The sequence below is a fragment of the Vipera ursinii genome (genome assembly GCF_947247035.1).
Source record: "Vipera ursinii genome assembly, chromosome: Z".
Taxonomy (NCBI): Eukaryota; Metazoa; Chordata; class Lepidosauria; order Squamata; family Viperidae; genus Vipera; species Vipera ursinii.
The window spans coordinates 119,099,808-119,124,503 of record NC_139517.1 but is presented as its reverse complement, the minus strand read 5'-3'; the positions used below and the strand labels follow the sequence as shown (position 1 = coordinate 119,124,503).

Genomic DNA, 24,696 nt, shown 5'->3' with positions numbered 1-24,696 from the left:
CCCTCCCTCTCTCTACACAGACACAGACACAGACACACAGACACACACACATCTTTCCAGTTAGCATTCACAAAATATATTACCATTTATGGTAATTACTTTTTCTGAATCCTAAAAACTTAATGCAAAATACATTTGTTTGATAATCTAAAAAACAAGGTTCACTCAACTGATACCATCTTAGAGTTAAGTTCGTCAGAAAAGTGTAAAAATATGTAAAATTTCCATTTCCAAATTAGTTGTGTGTTGATCACCTATTAACACCATAAGCATATTTATTTATATATTTATTGGCAAAATTTCTACCAAAGATTGTGAGGGTAGGTAAGCTCCCCATTCACTCTCTCTCAGACCAACCCACTTCAGAAGGTTGGGGGGAAAATAGCAGGAGGAAGAAGTATTATATATGTTTGCTGCCTTGAGTCACTTACAAAGTAACAAAGATGAGATAAAAATCAAATAAATCAATACAATATTAAAAATTACAGGAGAAGATCAAAGAAATATCTGAGTCACTCCACAAAGCAGAGGTACTAGATAAAACTCTTCTCTCTTCCTCTCCCCCTGACTTCCAGCTGAAACTGATTGTTCAGGAACTCTCACCCTACTTCAGTGCTTTGGAGGAGGCCAGAAGGATAACAAGGTTGACAGTAGCAAAAAATGCTTAGCAATCAATGAGGAGCAGAGGATAATTTCCCCTAAACTTGGTCTTTCTGAAGGTTATCTGCAAGTGACAGCAGTGCCGTTTCCAAGCTGCTTTCTGTCCTGAATTGTGACTTATAAAGGTTCAGACAACCCATTTACTCTGAAATCCATTGCAACTATGTACCCACCACTTTTCCTACAACATTTCTATGAAAAGGAAGATTGTTCAAGTCACTTGGCTTGAGCAAAGGCTCCTAGATTGGATGCACTATCTCAGACATGTCAAACACAAGGGCCGGATCCAGCCCGCAAAGTGGTTTCATGTGGCCTGCGAAGCCATCCTGGAAACAGTGAGGGAACGGCCCCCACTGCCTTGGCCCTGGCCCAGAGACCCTCCTTCTGCCAGAGACCCTCAGATCTGTCCCACTCCTGCCCAGGCCCCCATAGGCACCCTTGATGCAAACAATGTAGAGCTGGCCACGCCCACCCAGTAGGCCATACGCATTCTAGCCACACCCACCCAGTAGGCCACGCCCACCCTGGCCATACCCACCTGGCCCCCTGAGGGCAACCGCAATGCTGATGCGGCCCTCAATGAAATTGAGTTTGACACCCCTGCACTATCTCCTTCCTCAGACATAGAAGAAATACACTTTCATTAAAAAAAAAGCATTGATTACTGCTCAGACTCAAGCTGCTGAGAGGCAGGGATCCAACTGAGAATTCTCACCCAGAGGGCCCTATTCATTTCAAAGACTTAAAATATTCCAGATCCCTTTACAAGATGCCCCATTCACTGCCGAGCCGGTGTAAAGCTTATGTTGGATTTGAAAAGTTTTGTCTATCAAATGCCGTGAAAATTCTTCAGAACCATTTTGCAGTGTTTTTGACAAATATCGTTTAAGTTGACACAATAGCAGCAGCAAAATATTTCTTGTCTGAAACACAAATCACCACTGTGTAGGTTGAAACTGAACTTGTAAAAAGTCCACGTCAGACCAACCCAATCCATGCCTAGTCTTTCATTCCACTAAACAAGAGTCTAAATTGAACTATCCTCAGATTCTCAGAAAATTCCCAAAGAGACCTCTGGAAACCAACTGTATCTATGGAGCATTTGAAATGGACTGATATATGTCCTTTCCTTACTGAAGAGAAGGACTCACACTGCAGAATTTCATAGCAATCAGAGAGTGATCTATCCATAACATGGAGCAAGTTCAGTGTCTCCCAATTTTAAATTAGTTGCACCTTCCTTGAGACAAAAGACAAAAGCAGTGTCCTTGTCCATGGTTGATATAGCACTCATGAACAACTGGTATCCTCCAAATCCTTTGTTGATGGAAGATATATTGAATCCTGAAATATTATTAAATTCAGGAAACTTTTCTACTACCTCAGCAAGCAGGTTAAGCAGCCCAGGAAAAGGCATAGCTTTTGTAAGGAACAGCTAACAAATACAGAAAGGGTATCCATACCACATCTGAAGTGTCCTTGCCTGTTTTGAATACTGCATACACCTTAAACAAAAATTGTGGAAGTTATTTAACAAGAAAAGATGAAACTTTGTCTGGCTTCTTTTAAATCAAATTCATAATTTAAAAAATCGACCAAAGTAGGTTTGGACCAATAGAGCAGTTGCTTATGAAAAAGAGATAACAAACTTCTTGTAATGCAAGAGGATCTGATTTCTTTGGATTCTTTATAAGAGTTTCCATTGGCAAAATACTTTCATAAGTATAGAGAACTTCTGTCATAATATTATAATATTCATTCAATTACATAAATAGGCATGTTTGGGCTATCAATGTGACTTAAACTTGGAACTCTTTCATATTTCAAAATATGACTTTGTACAAATCATATTTCATTCATTCAGTCTAGTCCCTAAGAACATTAACTTTTCTATAGAACTATCTGAAACTATCTCGCAATATTTTATTCGATATTTTTCAAATGACTTCTGTTTCCAACCTGCTTCAAAATTTGTACAGAAATTTTTTAAAATAGTCACTTATCCCTACATATATCCATGACTGGAATTAGATATTATTGTTCCATGAGAAAGGGCAGATCCCATATACCACAGGCTGCAGCTGCCTGGATTCATTATGAATAAATTTAATAAAATAAAAATAAAAACTTGCCAATAAAGAAATGTTAAAGTTAAAATGATGAAAGCAATAATAGTAAACATTGTAGAAGTTTAAACCTTAAAGTTAAAATTCATTTATTAAGTTTTATCTACTCTAATAAGAACCAAATTTTATTACAATTTATAGATTCCACAACATCCATGATAGAAATTATATTAATATGACATTAAACACCAACTCTACAAGAAGAGAAACAAGAATAAATATATCAAAGAAATATTTTTAATTAGCTGAAGTTGTTGTTGCTTTAAAAATCTAGATTGGCTGTATTTTATATAGTGCTGTGCTTTCTATAATTCAAATAAATTCAAATAAAAGGTTAATGCTGCTTCAATGCCTTACCAATATTATGTGACCAGTGGAAATGTCCATATTAAACTGGACTGGTTCTTCGCACCAGGATGAAATGCTGCTTCGAGTTGAAGGACTTGGAATAGGTCCATCACTAAACTGTGAAGATATGCTATTAATACGAGAATCATGTAGAGGTTCTGAACAATCTGATGTTTTCACCGCCATACGCTGACGGCATAATTCCTGAGAAACAGAAAGTAACACAGGATTAAAATTTAGCAATGAAGGAATCAACTGTGAAAACATAAACTGAAATTTTCACTCTAAAGTAAATGCATGCAAAATTCTGTTCTGAAGATGGAATGTACAACTATGCTCCAAACAGTCGATAAACATGAACATTTCCATGTATCTGTAAGCAGGACTGCAATCAGTATTATAGCCACATTGCCATGGTTAATAATTGTCATTTTTTTTTAAAAAAATATAAGATTTAAAAAATATTCAAATCAAAGGCTGAAATACGACCATTCAACAATAATTTAAACAGAACATTTCTGAAATAAATTGTTTTGGAGACAATATTCACTGTATTCTTCAAAATAAATTTAACACATTATCAGCTCCCTTTCAATTAAACATGATGCACTATGATTTGGGAAAGTCAAATAATTTATTTAATGCTACTCTAAATCATAACAATTATATTACAGTATACATAGTTTGTGCATACCAAGAATTAGGAAAGGTAATTGATTTTACCAAGAACTTATAGTAATGATAGATTGCATTTACTAAAGTTAAAATTAGCTGAATCTATATGGAGTCACAAATACAGATTCTGATTAACTGTGATTCATGAAAATAATTAGAATTATTATATTACATTTTAAAATTTACCTGAACAAATGGTGCTTAGACCTAATAAACTACAGATATATCTAGCATAAGAAAGTTGTTGCAAGAAACAAATTAAGAAAAGTACTTTATCATTTTTAGAATGAAATTTCTACTAGGTAAATAATATTGTAAAGAATTTGATCAGTGTTTCAATGGATGACCCTAAATTATCTAAACACAGATAAAGTGGAAAAATATATTATTGTCTCTGTTTTTAAATTTTCCCTCCTTGACTTTTCAGTATGTGACGAAATACAAATTTCTTGGTTTTTATGAGTGCAAATGAGAAATGAAAGGCCATTTTGCAATACTTAGAACCAATATTTTATTTATTCAAATAGTCATTTATTTTATATCTCACCACAAATATATACGACTTTCAATCACCCTTTATACATCTCTCTTATTTTTCTTCCCATCTATTTCCCATCAAAATAGAAACCTATTTTGTATTTTGACTAGATAGAATTTTAACACTTATATGGCTTTGTTAAGTATATAACAATTCTTTACAGGAGTAACATTATCTTTCCCTTTCAATAAAATACAGTATATTGTATCAGTGTGTAATGTATATCCAGTAGGATTGTACATATATACAGTGCTTTTTTTGTAAAAGAAAAAGGTGCCGGAACTCACACATGTCATACAACCCGCCTTGCCTACCCTACAAGGTTCTATCCAAAAAAGGTGCCGGAACTCCGTTCTGAGCGTTCTATGAGAAAAAAAGCCCTGCATATATATGATATTCTGATAACAATGGTTATAATGGTAGATTTCTAGCTAGCAATCAGCTCATTAGAAACAATTCTATTTTTGTGCATAAAATATGTTAACTCCACAAAAAGAACTTAGTACTAAATTTACTGTCAGTACTTTTTTTAAACAAAATTAGTGTGCCAGATTTTGAGTTCAAATCTTCATACAGTCATTGCATTATATTCCTAAAGTGAAAGATAGAATACAAAAGCAATAAATACCAATAGCAAAGACACTACAAAAATAGGCAAGATGCACTAGTGAGAGAATACAGAAAAATTATAAACAACTCACTCCTATCAGTGCATACTGACCTTCCTCATTTATCAGCCGAAAGACTCAAATCCAGGAAGCCGCACCCCCTCCCCCAAGTGGCACTTGCACAACATCTACACAACTTTAATATTGATTCCCAATGGAAAAGCAAAATGGGTTGCTGAATGCCAAGACAAAGGTAGACATATAAATGGCTCTACAAAAACAGTGCCAGGCTTTGAACTGCCATGTCAGCAGTGGAAAATCCTGAATAGGATTCACACATCACGTGGCGTTTGCTGGGACTCTATGTATAAATGGGGCACATAGTATCCTCCCCTCACTGGGACTGACTGCAGATCACATCATGGACCAGCAGTAAACTGAGGGCATATACCAGTCCAGGATCTGATTTTTTTAATAGAAATAATGCTGTGCTTCAATGGTTAGATGCCCTAGACATTGGTATTTGAACATAGAACTTTTAACATTTATATTTTATTGGGGTTTATTAATTTAGGTGAAATGTTAATATATATTGCCAGTCTATATAATATGCTGTACGCTAAATAAACAATAAACAAAAGAGTGCCTATTTACCACAAAGAGCATCACCTAAAAACAAACATCTGCCTCCGATGGAATGTTTCTTCTGAGATCCAGGTGGTCCCCAGATTGCTGGCATTTTGTAGGGTCTTGAAGACCTGGCTCTTTGCCCAGGCCTTTTACAAGGGTACTATAATAGTTACTGGGCACTATAGATTTACTTCTTGCTGTTGCTAAAAGTTTGCCATCTTTCATTCCTTGTATTTATTATTATTTTTTGTTTTTTACTTGTGAATTTTAGTGTAGCTGGGAGTCAAATTGTATTTCTTCAATCAATCTATCTTGGGAAATCTTACATTTTATAGAAGTACAAAAAATATTTAGGGCAAAAGCCTGAAACATTTAAACAATTAAAAACCAAACTGTTACAACAGAGAAACAAGTAATTTGAAAAAAACTCTTTTGAACATATTTTATAACATGAATAGCCTTATACTGAGAGATATTTTGCTACCTCTAAAATATATTTATTTATTAAATTGTATGATGCTCATCTCAATGAAAGTGACTCTAAGTGGTACAGACATATAATTAAAATACACTGTAAAAATGTCAAGACTTTCTCTTTCAACTCCATTTGATTCTTCCCTAAGTCTTTGCCATCCTCCCAAAGGCAGTGGGTAGGCGACCAGGGCTCAGGACCTCATAGAAAAAGACTCTAGGAGATCTGATTTAATGTCAAGATTCTGATCAACAAGATCAAATAAGTCAGAACTCTGAGGCAGGAAAGAACCTGTTTGTCCTCAAAGAACATGTTTATTGGATAGATAATATTGGCATGTTCAAAAGTGAAACCAGATCTAAACATTCCCTCTAAGAATCAAAGTAATACAATGTAACAATTCCCACCCCTTTATTCATGCTACCCAATAGAGCTCCTTGGCGGACTTTCTGATTCAACAATCCTCCTGTTAACTCTGCAATAAACCTGGCTGAAGGCATCTTGCTTGTTTTTGGTTGCCACAAGATTGGGGGGAGGAATGGGAAGTTTATGCTAGCCTAAATTCTCTGTCCCGTGGGAACCAAGGTCATTTCTGTTCCCTTGGATGGGGGGGTTTGAACATAATGTTAGAAAGCCCGCCAAACTATTTTATTGGGAAACGTAGTTGATTGCATAGGCTATGGGATGGGAAGTTTAACTTTGTAATACTGTTATTTTTTGAAGGGAACTTTAGTCTTGGCTTCAATTTTTGACTGGTGACAATACTTTGTAATCAATAAACACGTTCTTAGCCTCGGATTTCTGCTTTAATTGGTCTCATCTATTGCAACGATAACACCTTCTCCCTTCTCCAGCATGGAAATGACCTTGGTTCCCACAAGAGTTGCTCATGTTTAGACTACCAGAAGTACCATCTCTCCCCTCCCCTTCTTGTGGCAACCTAGATGGCGGAGCTCTTCTTCTGGACTTGACCAATTAAATTCCTTGGCCGACAGGGTCTACAGTATGCCCGTTTTACCAGTGTGGGTGGGATAAGCTAATCCCATCAGAGTGAACTGGTTCCTCAGACAGTCTAGACCCAAGCCATGAAAGGCTTTAAAGATGATAACCAACAGCTTGAATGGAATTGGAAGCAAACTGGCAGCTAGTGCAACTCAGAGGACATGGGCCACCTTAGGAAATCCAAGAAGGGCCCATGCAAATGCTTTTTGCATCAGCTAAAGCTTCTGGATACTTTTCAAGGGTAGCGCCATGTAGAGTACATTGAAGTAGTCCAGGCATAAAATGACCAGTGCTTGAGTAACTGAGTGCAGGGATTCCTGATATAGGAAATGTGCAACTGGTGCACAATCCAAAGTTGTACAAAGGCTTTTCTAGCCATGACATAATCTCAGTTAATTTTTCTATTTGTAGCATATTCCATTTCTTTCAATTCTGCCTGAAAGTCACAAGTTTTTAGCCATCATGTCATTCTTCCACTTTTCTATTCTAATAAGTTGATAGTTTTTTCATCCTCTCCTTTCTCCAATCACAAAGCATTTTTATATCAAGATAATCTTAAGAAATAGGTTAGGTTTACAAATATACTATAAAGTAATTAATGAGTTTCATGAATTAGTGAAAATTTTAACCACAATTGTCATTCATATTACAATAGTAACATTTAAAATACATTAATATGACCCACACAATGTCAGACTTTTTTTAAAAAAATAAACTCTATCAAATTCTCAATCAAAGGTACAGCCTATGCAAATAGCAATAGCACTTAGACTTATATACTGCTCCTTAATGCTTTACAACACTCTCTGAGCAGTTTACAATGTTAGCATATTGCACCCAACAATCTGTGTCCTCATTTTACCAAACGTGGAAGGCTGGGTCAACCTTGAGCCGCATAAGGACCGAACACCAGGGGATGGACAGAGTTTGCCTGCAATACTGCACTCTAACCATTGAGCCACCATAGACAAACATGATTTTTTTATCATTTTATCATATACTGATATAAAAATAATTTATCAGTGGCCAATATACATCCCAGCATGTACACATACATAAGGAAAGAATAAGAGCAATGTGGATTTACAAGATATTAGAGAAAAATGCATTTGAATGAATGAGCATGTGCATAAAAAACTATTGTGAGAACTATGACTTTTACTTTTTTTTTAGTTCAGAGAATCATCAGATTGAAGAGAGAAATGGGCTGAACATAATGGGCTGAAATTAGACTGAGTAGACCAACTAAATCAATGACCTTTAATCATTATTAACTAATGTTCCACTTATTTCAGAGGTCTACTCTAAGGATAAATCTAGTTTCAGTATATAGTTTTATCAACAGCCTTCTTGATACCAGTAGATCTACATCTGTAAGCTTGCACATAACACTATCTTTTAACTCTTTAATTAAAAAAACCAAATATCATAATTCCTTTTATAGATGAAACTTAAAATATGGGATGGGGGACAAAAGCAAACTGCAGCATTTTGAGAAATCATACAGAACGAGATGTCTTGGATGAATAGATCCCAGATTCCCTATTATATACATACATAGAAACCCGAGATAAAACAATAAAAAAGCTAATGTTAACTAAAAAACTGAAGTCAACAGAGAATGTAGTATCTTATGTCTGAGAAATCCATCCTAACATATATTTATATTGTTTTAGAAAGGTCCAATGATGAATCTTCTTACTCTAAAACTTCCCTTTCTACTTTCTGAATATGTTTACTCTTCTTACTCTAAAACTTCCCTTTCTACTTTCTGAATATGTTTACTTAATTCCATTACCTATTTGCTTATGATACACAAGTGATATAGTCAGTGGTGGGATTCAGCCAATTCGCACCACTTCGGCAGAACTGGTAGCTAATTTTTTGTTGCCCAGGCCCAGAATGAACTTCTGGAAGCAGCATCCACAACGAGAACCGGTTGTTCACATATTTGAATCCCACTGGATATAGTCATACACCACAATCTTTTTTCAATCAACAAAATACTTTTTTATTTACAGAATAATTATAGCAAACTACCATGAGCTGAACTCATTTATTAAGTATCTTCAGCAGGGGGCAGCATTTTAAATACTTTGCCTGTAATTTTCCTGCCTTCTGACATAAGATTAAAAAATTCAAGCATTGCATTTAATTCAGAATTTTTCAAGTTTTGTAATGTTGTTTGATTATCTTATGCAATTTTGTTCTAGTCCCATCATATCTCATATGTCCCTAAATTATTGAAATATATTTGGCCTTATTATTTAAAAAGTTTCTTGATACAGTAAAACAAAATGTTTTGTTCCTTTAGTGTTTTTATGTGTATAATTTTATGAAATGTCAGCTATGTAAAATCAACCTTCTGATGAGCAGCCACTTATAATCAATTCAGTAACTAAATAAAAAGGTGGTACACAGACAGAATGCTGGGGGAGAAAAGGCAAGATAGTGAAGACTGTTGTAAACATATTTTTAAATTTCTCACTTTCCTTAATATTAACCAAAAATACATTCCAAAAACAGCAAGAACAAAGAATTGCTGCACCTCAGTGTAAAACTCTATTTTTCTTTATTGACATGTTTACACTTTATATAAAAATTAAATAATAAAATTGTAAATTATTATTATTATTATTATTATTATTATTATTATTATTATTATTATTATTATTATATTATTATTATTATTATTATTTAATGACAGATTAAATAAATGAAAACCCAAAGCTTTGCATGGACAGCATTTGAAAAACATTGAAGGAAAATGTGATAACATCTTGACATGGGCATGGCTCAAGAAGGGAACCATCAAGAAACAAACAGAAGGCTTAATACTGGCTGCTCAAGAACAAGCACTACAAACTAATGCCATGAAAGCAAAGATACAAAAATCTACAAAAATCTACAAAAATCCAAATTGCTGACTTTGCAACGACAAAGTTGAAACTGTTTCACATTTCATATGAGAGTGCAGCAAAATCGCGCAAACTGATTACAAAGGTAGACATGACGGAGTTGCTAAACTAATCCACTGGGCATTGTGTAAAAATACGACTTGTCTGTGTCTGAAAAGTTGTGAGAACATAGAGTGGAAAAAGTTGTTGAGAATGAGAGAGTGAAGTTCTTGTGGGACTTCCGAATACAGACAGATTGTCATTGGGAACACAACACGCCAGATATTGCAGTTGTAGAGAACTGAGGAATACAGCTGATTGATATCGCTGTACCAGGAGATGCCAGAGTCAAAGAAAAACAACTGAAAAAAATTACAAAATACCACGACCTGGCCACCGAAATTGCGCGATTATGGATGAAACGCGTAACAGTGATACCTATTGTCATCGGGGCACTGGGAACTATGTCCAAAATTTTTGCAAAATACATTAAGAAATTACAGCTTCCTGCAATAACTCCACCAAAGCTACAAAAAACTCCGCTACTCGGAACATCTTACATTTTAAAGAGATACCTAGTTGATACCTAGGATGCTGGCAGCAACCCGTGTCAACCATTAGTGCCAGTCAATTTGAGTGTTCAGTTGACTGAGTATAATAATAGTAATAATAATAATAATAATAATAATAATAATAATAATAATAATAATAATAATAATAAGTTGGAAGGGACCTTGGAGGTCATCTAGTCCAACCCACTGCTCAGGTAGGAAAGCCTATACCATTTCAGGCAAATGGCTGTCCAGTCTCTTCTTAAAAACTTCCAGTGTTGGAGCATTCACCACTTCTGGAGTCAGGTTGTTCCACTGATTAATTGTTCTAACTGTCAGGAAGTTTCTCCTTAGTTCTAGGTTGCTTCCCTCCTTTACTATTTTCCATCCGTTGCTTCTTCTCCTGCCTTCGGGCGCTTTTGAGAATAGCTTGCCTCCCTCTTCTTTGTGGCAGCCCCTGAGATATTGGAACACTGCTATCCTGTCCCCCCTCGTCCTTCTCTTCATTAAAGTAGACATATTCAATTCCAGCAGCCGTTCCTTATGTTTTAGCCTCCAGTCCCCTAATCATTTTTGCTACTGTTTTCTGTACTCTTTCTAGTGTCTCAACATCTTTTTTACATTGTGGTGACCAAAACTGGATGCAGTTTTACTTATAACCATTTGGATAAATGCCATATTACACATTTGTTTAAAATATTGGCAGTGACAGGTAAAGCCTAAACTAATTTTTTTTAATTGTAGCCTTTCTAGAGCAAATGCTAGATTCACTTTTTTTTTGGGGGGGGGAGGTCAATCAAATGTTGAACCACTGTTTACAAAGAAATTGAATTATTGACCTCTTTCTTGAGACTGACATCATGAACTGAGACAGAGTGATAGTGTAAAGTCATCCAGCCAGCCTTCATGCCTAAGGTGGGACTAGAACTCAGTCACCCACTTTCTAGCTTGGTGCCTTTAACCACTAAACTAAGCTACAACACATTACTACCAATATACCGTGTTTCCTCCAAAGTAAGATCTACCCTGAAAATAAGCCCTAGCTTGGTTTTTTGGGGTGGGCCTAATATAAGCCCTACCACCCCAAAAGCCGTAATTTGGGGGCGAGAAACACACCTAAAATCAAGCTAGTGTGGGGGTGGGAGTGTGGAGCTGCCCCACCCACCCCCACCCACCCATTTACTTTGCAGCCAGGCCTCTCCTCACTGGCCCATTTCTTTTGCAGCATCCCCAGGCCTGCATTTCGCAGTCAGAGGCCTTTCTGGAAGGCCACTGCGACCAAGAACCAAGCTATGGATTCAATTCATAGCTCAGTCCTTGGCTGAAGAGGCCTTCCGGTAAGGCCTCTGTCTGTGAAATGCAGAATGGAAATCCAGTCTCAGCTGCAGAATGAAGCTGCTCCTTCGGCTGCAGAAGAAGTGGCCCGTCTGGGTGGGGCTGTCAGTGCCAGAGGTGAGTGGAAAAGTCATCTACCCCCCATCCCCCAAAATAAGATCTGTTGCCTCTTTTGGAGGCAAAAAAATTAAATAAGACCGGGTCTTATTTTCAGGGAAACAGTACTACAAAAAAAAACAACAACGCCTAATCAGTGAGTGATGATATTACAAGCCATCATTTATAATTTCTTGCTATTTGTAAATAGGAGGAGGAAGGTGCATTGTTTATGTTAGTCATTTTGAGTTACAGGTAGTCTTTGACTTACAAGCATTCGTTTAGTGACCATTCAAAGCTATAACGTACTGAAAAAAGTGATATGACTCTTTTTCACACTTATGACCGTTACAGCTTCCCCATGATCACATGATCATAATTTGGTTGCAGGGTACCTTGCATGTATTTATGATGGCTGCAGTGTCCCAGGGACATATGATCACTTTTTGTAACTTTCTGACAAGCAAAGTCAATGAAGAAGACAGATTCACTTAACAATCATGTTGTCAATAACTGCAATGATTCACTTAATAACTGTAACAAGAAAGATCGTAAAATGGGTCAAAGCTCACTTAACAACTGTCTTGCTTTGCAACTGACATGTTGGGTTCAATTGTAGTATTAAGTCAAGGACTATTTGTAAAAATAATAAAGTTGGAATGCAATAATAATAATATATTCCTGAGTTTTTTTTCTTTTGACTTTCTTATTTCTTCATGCATTTTGTCTGTTATAGTTATGTTTGGAATATTCTAAATAAATGGTACATAAGTTCAGAAGCTTCTGTTACAATTCAAGAGGTTTGGCATTGACAGAACATTGATCACAGTAGTTTTATCAGTCAAACAACATATTTTTTCCTAGTGTCTTTATTCAAAAGGTTTGCAGGCTTCTATAATGCTTCAAATAATGTAATGTGGAATGAAAAGCACAAGAGTGTCACTTAAAATACCTTTTTTTAAAAAAAAACATCAATGCATTACATCTGTTATTCAACATGACAACATGTTTATTTGGGAAATAAAAGTTCTAAAAAAGGGTGTCAATTCTTTAGGCAAGAACTAAAACTGTTAATAGACCAAACAGAACCAACGCTATATTGAAACTGTCTCTCAGCATGAAATTTGCTGTCAATGGTGTATGTTGGACTTGGACTAGAAATTGTAACAAAAACATTTAGTACTTTACTGGCAAATGATACTGAATGAAAAACATTCCCTTACGTCAGAGGTCCCTAACCTCCAGTCCATTTGTGCAAGTGTGTGAAGCTCCATTTGCACGAGTGGCGAGCAAAGCATAAAATTATCCCCTCTCACAGCCTCTGCGACTGCTGGTCCGCAGAGCTGAAAAAGTTGGGGAACGCTGCCTTATATGTACAAAAGGAGCCAACTGCATAGAATTATCGAAAATCTGTATTTTAACAATGCCATCTACAGAATAAGCAGGGTGAAAAGTAATTATGAACAAAAAACATAGAATGTTCTTATAATAACTGGAGTAAAATAATTTTTGATCATAAAATTAGATTGCTGCTCTAAGTTATAACTTTCCTCATTTCTGATAAATGTATAAAGTCAACGGAGTAGACAGAAGCTTGAAACCAACTTCCCACATTGTAACTGAATGGCAAAGATTTCTTTAATGCAGGGGTGTCAAACTGCCGGCCCGCAGGCTGGACGCGTCATCCGGAAGCCGCGCCCACCCCATTGCCGGCAATGGCAAAAGTGTTCCAATAAGTTGCACGACATCACGTGACATCGCGAGTTTAACATGTCTGCTTTAATGCAACAGTTCTCTCTGTAATTAGGAACATAAAAATTACTTGAAATAGCCATAAAATGATTTTTAGTCAAAGGTCTCATTCAAGCTCATAAATACCTCTTTATATATCCTTTTGCTTTTAATTTCAATTCATATTTAGGAGATGTTGCTTCAGACTGTGTTTACCCTCAAGTAATCAGTGTGAAAATGTGGTGGTTTTTTTGGATATACAGGTAATTCCCATGTTACGAGCATTCACTTAACGCTCATTCAAAGTTACGTGATCAGCGTACCCTAGTGATTACAAGCAAGTCCCGAAATTACGACTATTCACTATAAAAGGTGTTTGAGCACCTATGGGAGCCTTGGAAATGCAGCTTGGGGAGATGGGAGAACCGTCTCTGTGTGAATGCAATGCTTGAAAACACAGCGATTCCCTGCATTTTCAAAGCTCCCATAGGGTGCCCAAACACCTTTTATCTCAACAGAGATCTTGGGGAGATGGGGAGCTCCATCTGTGTGCGAATGCAATGCTTGAAAATGCAGCGAATTTGCTTCATTCTGTACAGCCCCATTTGCTCACAGGAAGAATCCAGTTCCCCTAAGGTTCGGATAAGTTTATGTGTGGCTATCTGATGTTTGAAAATGAACAGATTTGCTTCGTTCTGAACCGCCCCGTTTGCCCAGAGGGAGAATCCAGTTTCCCCACAGTCTCCCTTTGGATAAGAAGTTTATTAGCAGCAGCTGCTTGGGTTTCTCGGCTCCATCTGATTGGAGGGAAGCAAAGGTTCAGCTGCAGGATTGCTCTCAATACGCCAGAGCACACAAGCAAGCAAGGCACCTGGATCTTATTGTTTGAGAGCAGTCTTGCTGCTGCACCTTCACTTTCCTGCACTCAGACGGAACTGAGAAACCGAAGGTTGTGATGCCAGCCAGCCAGGTGAGGAGTAGGTTGGTTGGGGTGGCTGGCTGGCTGGCTGGCTGGCTGGGGAGGGGGATCATGGCTTCTCAGGTGGTTGCTGCCGCTGCGGGCTTGGATGCGGGTCAAGGGACCTGGCCCCACAATACCTCCCCACTCATTTTCGTTCCTGCCCTCAAACTAAGTCTGGCACATGCAAGCAAGCTGCTCAGCTGGGCCACTCATGGTATTGGTTCCTGCACCCGGCTAACTCCAATTCCACACTTTGTCCCACAGTTCTGCAAATGAAGCAAACACTTCTCTTCCCCTTCCCCAGAAAATGGAAGCTTCCAGGGGCCATGATCTCTTTTGCAAAGAATGGGTGTTTGAACTCACGTGATATTACAGCACCCAGGAGCTTCCTTTGTCAGCATGAAAAGCATTTGCAAGCTTTTCTCCACTTCCTTAAAGGAAAGAAACAGTGGCAGAGAGGAGACAGATTTTGCAAGGTAAGGGATTCCGGTGTGGCAGGAAGGGAGGGGGAAGCATGAGGTTTCTTAGTGGGTTGGGGAGGCCTTGGGGGGCTATTCCATCACTAGCCCCCCCATGGCCTTCCCCACCCTAAGATACCTCATGTGCACTTAACAAGCCATGTTCGTTTTAACAAGCAAGGGAGTAATCTCACTCAATTTACGAGATTCACTGTATGAGTTTTCAATTTATGAGTGGAATGGGCAGGCTTCATTACACTTGTAACTCAAGGACTACCTGATTCAGAAGAATCATCCTTCATTTTATTTTATTTTTTCCTTTTTACGACCCTGTAATCCCTTTAATTGGGGGTGGAGTCGGGGCAACTGAGAGAAGCCGAGCATTTAATGGCTGGATGCCCTTCCTAATACCTACACCGAGTTTGCAGCAGGTATTTTATCTTTGCACCCTGATAGAGAAATATCTGTCACTGCCTAGGATTGAACTTTCAACCTTCCGAGTGGCAGGCAAGCATCTTCACCTCTAGACCACCCTGCCAATCCATCCTTCATTTTATCTCCATACCAGCAATTATATAAAATAGGCTGAGCTAAGAGAAACACTCAGCAGAATTCCAATTTGTCCTAGTTCAATATCTTAATCACTACCTCACTATGGCTCTCATTGATGATGAACAAAAATGCAAGTAATGTCACAAAATACCTTACCCAAAACATAGCCTCACAACATACCATCCAGATATTATATCCCATGGGTGAAGCAGATCCCGCCATGAAGTTGAATTAAACCAATAATCAGTTTTGAAATTCTATAGTGGAGCTGCCTTCCCAGTAGAATGTTTTTTTTCTATCTTGTCAGTCTATACAATTGTTGACATATAAGTCTCCTATCTACCTCCTTTTCAGCTTTTATTTCACATTTACATCTTTCTCCTACCTCTGCTGATTATTATAAGAATTTAGAAAGCCAACTAGACAACATCTTCATCAACGATTTGGACGAAGGGATAGATGGGGAACTCATCAAATTTGCAAACAACACCAAGCTGGCAGGAATAGCAACACTCCAGAAGACAGGCTTAAGATACAGGAGGATCTGGACAGACTTGAATACTGGGTACTATCTAACAAAATGAAATTCAATGGTGAAAAAAGTAAGGTTCTACATTTAGGCAAGAAAACCCAAATGTACAGGTATAGTATAGGTGGTACCTTGCTCAATAGTAGTAACTGTGAGAGGGATCCCAGAGTCCTAGTGGACAATCACTTAAATATGAGCCAGCAGTGTGCTGCAGTTGCCAAAAAAGCCAACATAGTGCTAGGCTGCATTAACAGAGGGATAGAATCAAGATCATGTGAAGTATTAATACCACTTTACAATGCCTTGGTAAGGCTACATTTGGAATACTACATCCAGTTTTGGACACTACGATGTAAAAAAGATGTTGAGACTCTGGGAAGAGAACAGAGAAGAGCAACAAAGATGATTAGAGGTCTGGAGGCTAAAACATATAAGGAATGGCTGCTGGAATTGGGTATGTCTAGTTTAATGAAGAGAAGGACTAGGGGTGACATGATAACAGTGTTCCAATATCTCAGGGGCTGCCACAAAGAAGAGAGAGACAAGCTATTCTCCAAAGCGCCCAAAGGCAGGACAAGAAGCAACGGATGGAAACTAGTCAAGGAGAAAAGCAACCTAGAACTAAGGAGAAACTTCCTGACAGTTAGAACAATTAACCATTGGAACAACCTGACTCCAGAAGCTGTGAATGCTCCAACACTGGAAGTTTTTAAGAAGAGACCGGACAGCCATTTGTCTGAAATGGTGTAGAGTTTCCTGCCTGAGCAGGGGGTTGGACTAGATGACCTCCAAGGTCCCTTCGAACTTTACTATTATGATTATGGTACATAATTATTACAAACATTGTAGAAATTGCTGTCACCTTTCAAATAGGCCTAAAAATGATACCCAATTTTTATAGTAGTGAACACAACAGCCAAGCTTCATCTGGTAAGAATATTTTCAAATGAGTTGAGAGATTCAAACATAATGTCCTACTACTAAAAACAATGAGATAGTACTCTTGTTTAAATAAATAAGTAGCCTATCAATAAACAAACATTTTCCTGCTAAATAGTACCATTCAGCTTACCATTAATGACGCTGAAAAGTGAAGCAGCAGGATTTTGCATTGTACGTGACTACCAGGAAACTACAGGCTGGACTGTAATGTAATGAAGTGAAATAACATGGGCAATGGCAAACCACTTCTGAATTACTATTAAGAAAGCTACATCTCTATGTAGTGATATTTAATCACCAAGTCTTAAACTCAGACTGACTTTTTTTATTCAACAGTTTCAGGACCAACCTTAAACAGAAGATGATCTATGTATTGTGATGTAGAGGACAGAGGGAATGACCTTGAGAGATGAGAAGAAGAGACACTACCAAGATCGATGTCAAACAAAAGGGAACTGAGTCTGGGGCAAGAATAGAATCTGAGTAAATTTCTCAGACTAGCTCCTTTCTAGTTTTCACAAAAATAAAAAGAGAGAGAAGCACATTCGAAGTTGCAAGATTTTGTTTCTATAGTTTTATAATAGAGAATGGACAATACAACAGATTTCTGGTCTGCTCTATCTTGAAGTCTCACATCTAGTGACTGGGACATCATTTTAGAAATAGATATAAATTGCATTTATTTGGAATACTGTATTTCAGAGACAATAAACAATCAATACCAGAAAGTGCTATGGTCATTCCTTCCATTTAATTCACACATGCAGAATGGGTAAAAGTTCCCAGAATTTGAGAAAAACAGATTCCTTTGCCGAACTGATAGAGATGCCAAGTAATAAACAATATAGACAAGTTTTTTTTCAGCAGAGCAACTCTAGGGCAAATATTAAACCTGTTATGAGTCTTCATAGCAATACTGAAATTTGGTAGAAAATTGAGCCTCAGCGTACTTATAGTAGTATTAGACACATATGATACAGAGGAAAAAATATAGACTAAATATTGAACAAAATGAATATTGTATTAATAGCAAAAAATAGCTATGTAATTTGAAAAAGAGGTAGTAAACATAGCACAGATTTTCTCAATTTTTGTCTGCTTTCCATTTAGCAGTCCCCCCATGCTCTCTCCCCCCAACACACAGTGACAACAAACCCTCCATCCCACCACACTATGTGAACCAACTACACCACACACCGGCCTCCCAAGTCAATTCTGCATAAGATTATGTCCCATTTAAAAGCCTAACAGCCCACGGATAAAAGCTATTTTTCAGCCTGTTGGTAGGCTGGCTATATTCCTATATCTTCTACCGGATGGTAGGAGAGTAAAGAGATACCGTCCAGGGTGTGAGTCATCCCTGAGAATCTTCCTCACTTCCAAAGCAACGAGCCCTGGCGATGTCATCCAGTGGTGTCAGGGGACAGCCCACAATGTCTTGTGCTGTGCTCACTACCCTCTGTAATACTTTCCTGTCCACGGCTGTCAGACCAGCATACCAAACCACAATACCATACAAGAGGATGCTCTCTATAGTAGACCGGTAAAAGAGGGTCATTAGCTGTTGTTCTACCCTGTTCTTCCGCAAGACCCTAAGAAAGTGAAGCCTCTGTTGGACCTTTCTAGCCACCTGAGTTGTGTTAACTTTCCAGGTCAGATCTTCACAGAGGTAGACTCCCAGAAATTTAAAGGAGGAAACTCTCTCTTTATACATTAAATATGTACTATTCCTGTCACATTTCTTGGTCATCATACAATCCTTGCCTGTCATTACTGATTATAACCATTATCAGCTATTTTTTTTAATCCCATTTATATCCCGCCCTTGTCTGAAGACTCAGGGCGGCTTACAATCTAAGAAGCACAAATCAATGTGCTTAGCAATAGCCTTCATTCTATGTATATGCCTGCTTATTAGGGCTTTCGCCCCCCCCCAAGAGGCATTTTTACAAAGTCAGCTTATTGCCCCCAACAATCTGGGTCCTCATTTTACCTACCTCGGAAGGATGGAAGGCTGAGTCAACCTTGAGCCTGGTGGCACTCGAACCTGCACTAATTGCAGGCAGCTGGTGTTACTTAAGGAGGCATTAGCCCACTGCTCCACCAAGGCAGCCCAGGTAAAGAAACAGATGCCACAATGACTTTATCGTTGAGGTATAATAAGAGAAACCTAAAAGTCTATCCTCACTCTCTTATACCAAAAAGAAACAAGGATGGTACAATTTTGAATTTTTTCCTCATCCTTTTCTCTCTTTTAGGATTAAGCTGGTATTCAGCTAACAGTTATTAACTATATTATGTAGGCACATTCCTCGGAAACTTTACCAGAACACCCACCATATACAAGATGTAAAATAAAATCTGCACTTGCATGGCTAAAAATGTATGAACATTCACATTACCTTGCCTGTTTCAAAACTCATTATTCCAGAGACGAACACTATCTACAACTGGAAATCTTCTTCCTTGATTTGTTATATCTCTAAAATGCAGACAGTGATACCATATTTAGTCAGATAACTAAAGCTTGTTCCTTTCAGTTTTTAAGTAGCTACTTCAGTTTCAGGACATAAGGGTAGCATCTAATCAAGCATTCCCTTCCCAATACTATCCAAGTAGTATTTTGGAAAGTTTATAAAGTGGGCATTAAGACAACATTCCTTCCCAAGCATTTGATATTCAAAGATAAGTTGCTTCTAAGGATGGAGCCTCCAGAAAACTGAATACATAGGTTGACTGAAGAGCAAAGACATTAAAATAATGAAATAATATCTTGCTTTCCCATCATCAACTTGTTTGTTTCACTAAAAGGAAATCTATATAAGCAATTGAAAATGTTTTTCCTTCATGCTAAGGTCAATTTCTGTGACTTCACGGATACCTCCAGGTCATTTTTCCTGGCAACAATACAGAAACAGACTGACATTCTATTCTCCTGAGGATTTTTCTTCCTAGTCTGGCCTATATCACTAGAATTTTCTGGTGATTTCCCATCCAAGACAGATGAGAAGTAACACTTATATCAGTCAAAATCAGCAACATGCTGTTCCCCGGCTAGGCAATATACTTATTGGTACAAGTTGAAAAGCTGGGAAACATCAAAAGGACTGCCAGGAAAATAAAGGACTTCTCCATACAAACTACTATGGTAAAATTGTTTCAGACATGGGCATCATGACTGAAAGGAATCTTTCCTAGAATGCATCAAAATACCTCCTATGGTCAGGGAATGTGAGGAACAGCTCTAAAAATAACATTCAAAAGAACAGAAAATCACACAATAGAGACAAGGAGTTCTTACAGATTGGCTTTAAAGATAAACTAGGATACTGAACTGGTTAAAATCCTGTACATTCTAGTGGAATATTGGCCTAAGATCACTGATAATGGTTATTCATGCCATGGTCACACACTCCCCGCTGTGGACTAGTACAATGCACTCTATATGAGACTGCCCTTGAAGAACATCTGGAGACTGCAGATTTAGATTGGCACTCTGGGATCTACTTAATTTCATCCTTACTAGCAAGAAGGCTTTGATTCAAAATAGTAAAGTGATGGGAATTCTGATGCAAGAGAACATGCAGTGTTAAGAGTTCTTGATTTTAACAAAAAGCTCAGTAACAGAATAGTCAGACATAAACTATGGATTTCAGAAATTTTGATAACTTCAATTTTCAATTTTAATAAGGGCAAAATGGAAAGTACAATGGAAACGAAACTTTAAAGACAAAGTTGTCATAGCCACTAAGAAACATCTAAGGAAGCTAGTGTGTTAAAACAGGCAACTTACAAAGATGAAAGTAAAAAAGGATGCTTATTGGAAATGGAAGAAAAGCTAATAACCAAGTATGTCTATAAAACTTGAGATAAAAAATGTTGGAATAGGCCCGGACGACAATGTAAGGCAGGAAATAAGCTAAGGTTAGAAAGAGCAAAATCCAGGAACAAAAGTTTATTCAAATATTTCAATGGCAAGAGGAAGACAAGGGAGATTGTGAATGTCCTGCTTATTCCCCAAACAGAGAAATCTTTACAGAACCAAGAACAAGGAGGACAGCGTAACTCCTATTCTGCCTCTTTTACATCCAAAAGAAACTGTGTTTTAGTAGCAAAACTGGCCACAAGCATAATAGGGATGGGTGCAGGTCAATAAGAATGTGGTAAAAGATATTCTAGTTGAAACTGAATGCCACCAAGTACACAGGCTGGGGAAAATATACTTTAAAATACTGAAAACATTGGCTAAAGAATTGTTGGAACCACTGTCAGCTATTTCTGAGGAATTCTGGAGAACTGGGGAGATGTCAGAAAATCCAAGAAGAACAAATATGTCACCCTCCCATCCTTGTCTTCAAGAAATAAAAAAGAAGATCCCATCATTATTTATCTGTGAGTCTAACATGAATACATGGAAAGGTGCTAGAGTAAGTAACAAAGATGCCAGATAAAACTTTTACAAATATGCTGATTGCTATTGTCAAACATAGGATTTATTAGACAAATCATGTCTCCTTATAACCACATGATGGACAAAAGAAATGCCATGAATATAATCAATCTTAATTTCAACAAAGCTTTTGAAAAGATTCCATACAGCATTCTTACTGACAAGCTGTTTAGATATATGGTTTAGATTAGGGGTGTCAAACTGCTGGCCCACGGGCCAGACGTGTTATGTGGAAGTTGTGCCCACCCCATTGCCGGGAATGGCAAAACTGTCCCGATATGTTGCATGACGTCACGTGATGTTGTGAGTTTGACATGTATGGTTTAGATGATACTACAACTATAAGTGGCCAATGGAATCCCTTGGGGATTTTTCAGGTCCAGTATTATTGTCTTTATTAATGACTTGGACAATGACACTGATGGGAGAATTATCAGATTTGTCAATGACACAAAATTCTAGTGAACATGCAGGATGACAAACAAAATTGAAATCTAATCTGGGTGGGGGAACATGAGAGAAATGGTGTCAGCAGCTTCTACAAGGGCTACTGCAGTTTTGGAATGCATTAAAGTAACACCATAAGTCTTATTGCCTGGGAGATTCTATTTCAGTGGCTCCCAACCTTTTCTACACCCCCACAACCCTAGTACGCTTCTGATATATTCTTGCACCCCTTACAAAAGTTTGAAATAACAGCAACAAATTATGCATATACATTATAATTTTAAAACTTCTAAACCCAAGTTTTTGCACCCTCTGAAATATCATCTCGCAGTCCCGATTGGGAACCCGTGCTCTATTTGGAATACCATGTGTGAGTCAAGATATTGGTAGGACTCAGTGAAGGACAACAAAAATAATAGAGAGGTATATGGATATTCTGTACGAGGACACTCTGGAGCTTGCTCAGTTTGAGAAAAAAAAGACTGAGCAGAATCACAGAATCGGTGTTCAAATGCATGACAGCATACCATAGATGGCAAAGAATTATTTTCCACTAAAAAATAGGATTAGAAATAATGGACATATGTTGAAGCTAAACAGATTTTGTCTTGATTATATAATTTATACAAAAGTGGAATAGTCTATTTATGAAGTTTATGGGTTCTCCATGTCAGCATTTTTTTTGGAAGAAGCTGCATAGTCAAAGATGTTTTTTCTGCAAAAGACAAAGGGTTGGACTAGATATTCCTTGCTGCTAGATGCTCCAAATCCACAGTTTTATGGTAAATTCTATGATTTTATGTCTTTCCTCCCTATATGACTATATCCATGATGGAAGTCATTTAATATTTATTATAAAAATACATCTCAGGTGCAAATCAACAAGACTATTTGAGACAATGAATTCCATAAATCAGTATGTGAAACAGCAGTCTCCATGAATTGTAGCCAATTATTTCTAGAAAATCATTCTAATATCCAAAGAGAGTACAAAAATGTCTAATCCCTTTTGTGAAGGATGTCAACTAAAATAAACTTGATTTTTGATTTTCAGATTCTTACCAAATCATAGCAGAAGTATCTATGCACAAGTATGCATACTTCTGCAAATATTCTAAAAATAACCTGTTTTTAAAAAAGAGGTCTTAGTCCTAGATCTTTAAAAAACAATATTCACTACAGTCCAGGTAAGGAGTGGGAAAATTGTTCCAATTTATCACTTCTTAAGATGTAGAAGAAAAAAGGTGAGTACCAAGGCACAAATACATGCATTTCCTGGGTCCAAGGTCCATACTGATTTCAAAAGGCAAACAAATCATGTTGGGTTATAATGGGAATCAGAAAAAAACACAGCTATTTTAACAACTGATCATAGATTATGAGTTCCTACATTTCATTACTTGCCTAAATATTATTTCAATGTAATTCCCCCTATTTATTGAAATAACAACTGATCATAGATTATGAGTTCCTACCTTTCATTACATGCTTCAATATTATTTCAAAGCAATCCCCCTATTTATTGAAAGATATAGAAAGCCTTTTTTAAAAAAAAATAGCCTTTGAGCAAACTTTTACTGAAATCCTGTTGAAGCTGAGATTAATAAAAAAGGAAAAGAAAAATACATGTTTCAGAGTAAAACTGGTGCTGAAGTAATCAAAGGAGTTAGCTTCAAAAGGGCTTTTTTCTATAATGAGGAACATCAGATTTTTTTTAAAAAAAATGACAGCCACTTTCATGACACAATAAGCAAGAAATAACAGGTGCAAGCATTTTATGTTCTTCACCATGTTTACCTCTTCTCTTAATATTCTTGATACAATAAACTGAGCTCCAATTAAAATATTTCACACATAGACAGGATTAATTATCTCCTCTAGAATTTTAAAAGCTAGATAGGACTCTCACATTTCTTCCATCTTTAAAATATGTTGCTTTGGAAGTGATATTCTGTTCTATTCTATTCTATTCTATTCTATTCTATTCTATTCTATTCTATTCTATTCTATTCTATTCTATACTGTTCTGTTCTATTCTATTCTATACTGTTCTGTTCTGTTCTGCTCTGTTCTGTTCTGTTCCGTTCTGTTGTTCTATTCTGTTCTGTTCCATTCCATATTCCATTCCATCCCATATTCTATCCCATTCCATTCCATTCCATATTCCATTGCATTCCATGTTGTTCTATTCTATTCTATTCTGTTCTGTTCTGTTCTATTCTATTCTATAAGCATATTAAATAGAATAAACGTTGTCACTTTAAATATACTATAAATATAAATATACCCTAATCAGCATACATTAAAATGAGATTTCATTGTATACAGCTCTCAAAGGATAACCACCTCCAATATATACTGCATAAATATGACAAAAAATAAAATACGTTATAAATATACCCTCATGCACACACATATGTAGTCCAGAGAAACAACACAGTCTAGTTCGGATTATGTATACATGTGCATGGTGAGAAAAATGAATCTTGCGAGTTTACCAGACGGATGGCATTGGGAACAAAGCTATTACAGAGTCTGGTAGTCCTGCTAGAAATACTTCAAAACCTCCTTGCAGAGGGCAGTAACAGAAATAGACCGTAAAGTGGGTGTATGGGGTCTCTAACAATGCTTTGAGCTCTAAACACATAGCACTTATAGGGAGCATCCTGAATAACGTGTCCTTACCAC

At 37.2% G+C, this 24,696-nt stretch overlaps 1 protein-coding gene across 1 annotated transcript in view; it reads right to left on the bottom strand.

Annotated features, from left to right (window-relative positions):
- PTPRN2 (protein tyrosine phosphatase receptor type N2) overlaps positions 1–24,696 on the bottom strand; it is a gene marked incomplete at its 3' end in the record, with an annotated part of 756,267 nt that overhangs the window by 104,697 nt on the left and 626,874 nt on the right. The window contains exon 14 of the mRNA XM_083376709.1: positions 3,144–3,338. Coding sequence (XP_083232835.1) covers positions 3,144–3,338 — 195 coding nt within the window. The remainder of the gene's footprint in view (positions 1–3,143; positions 3,339–24,696) is intronic.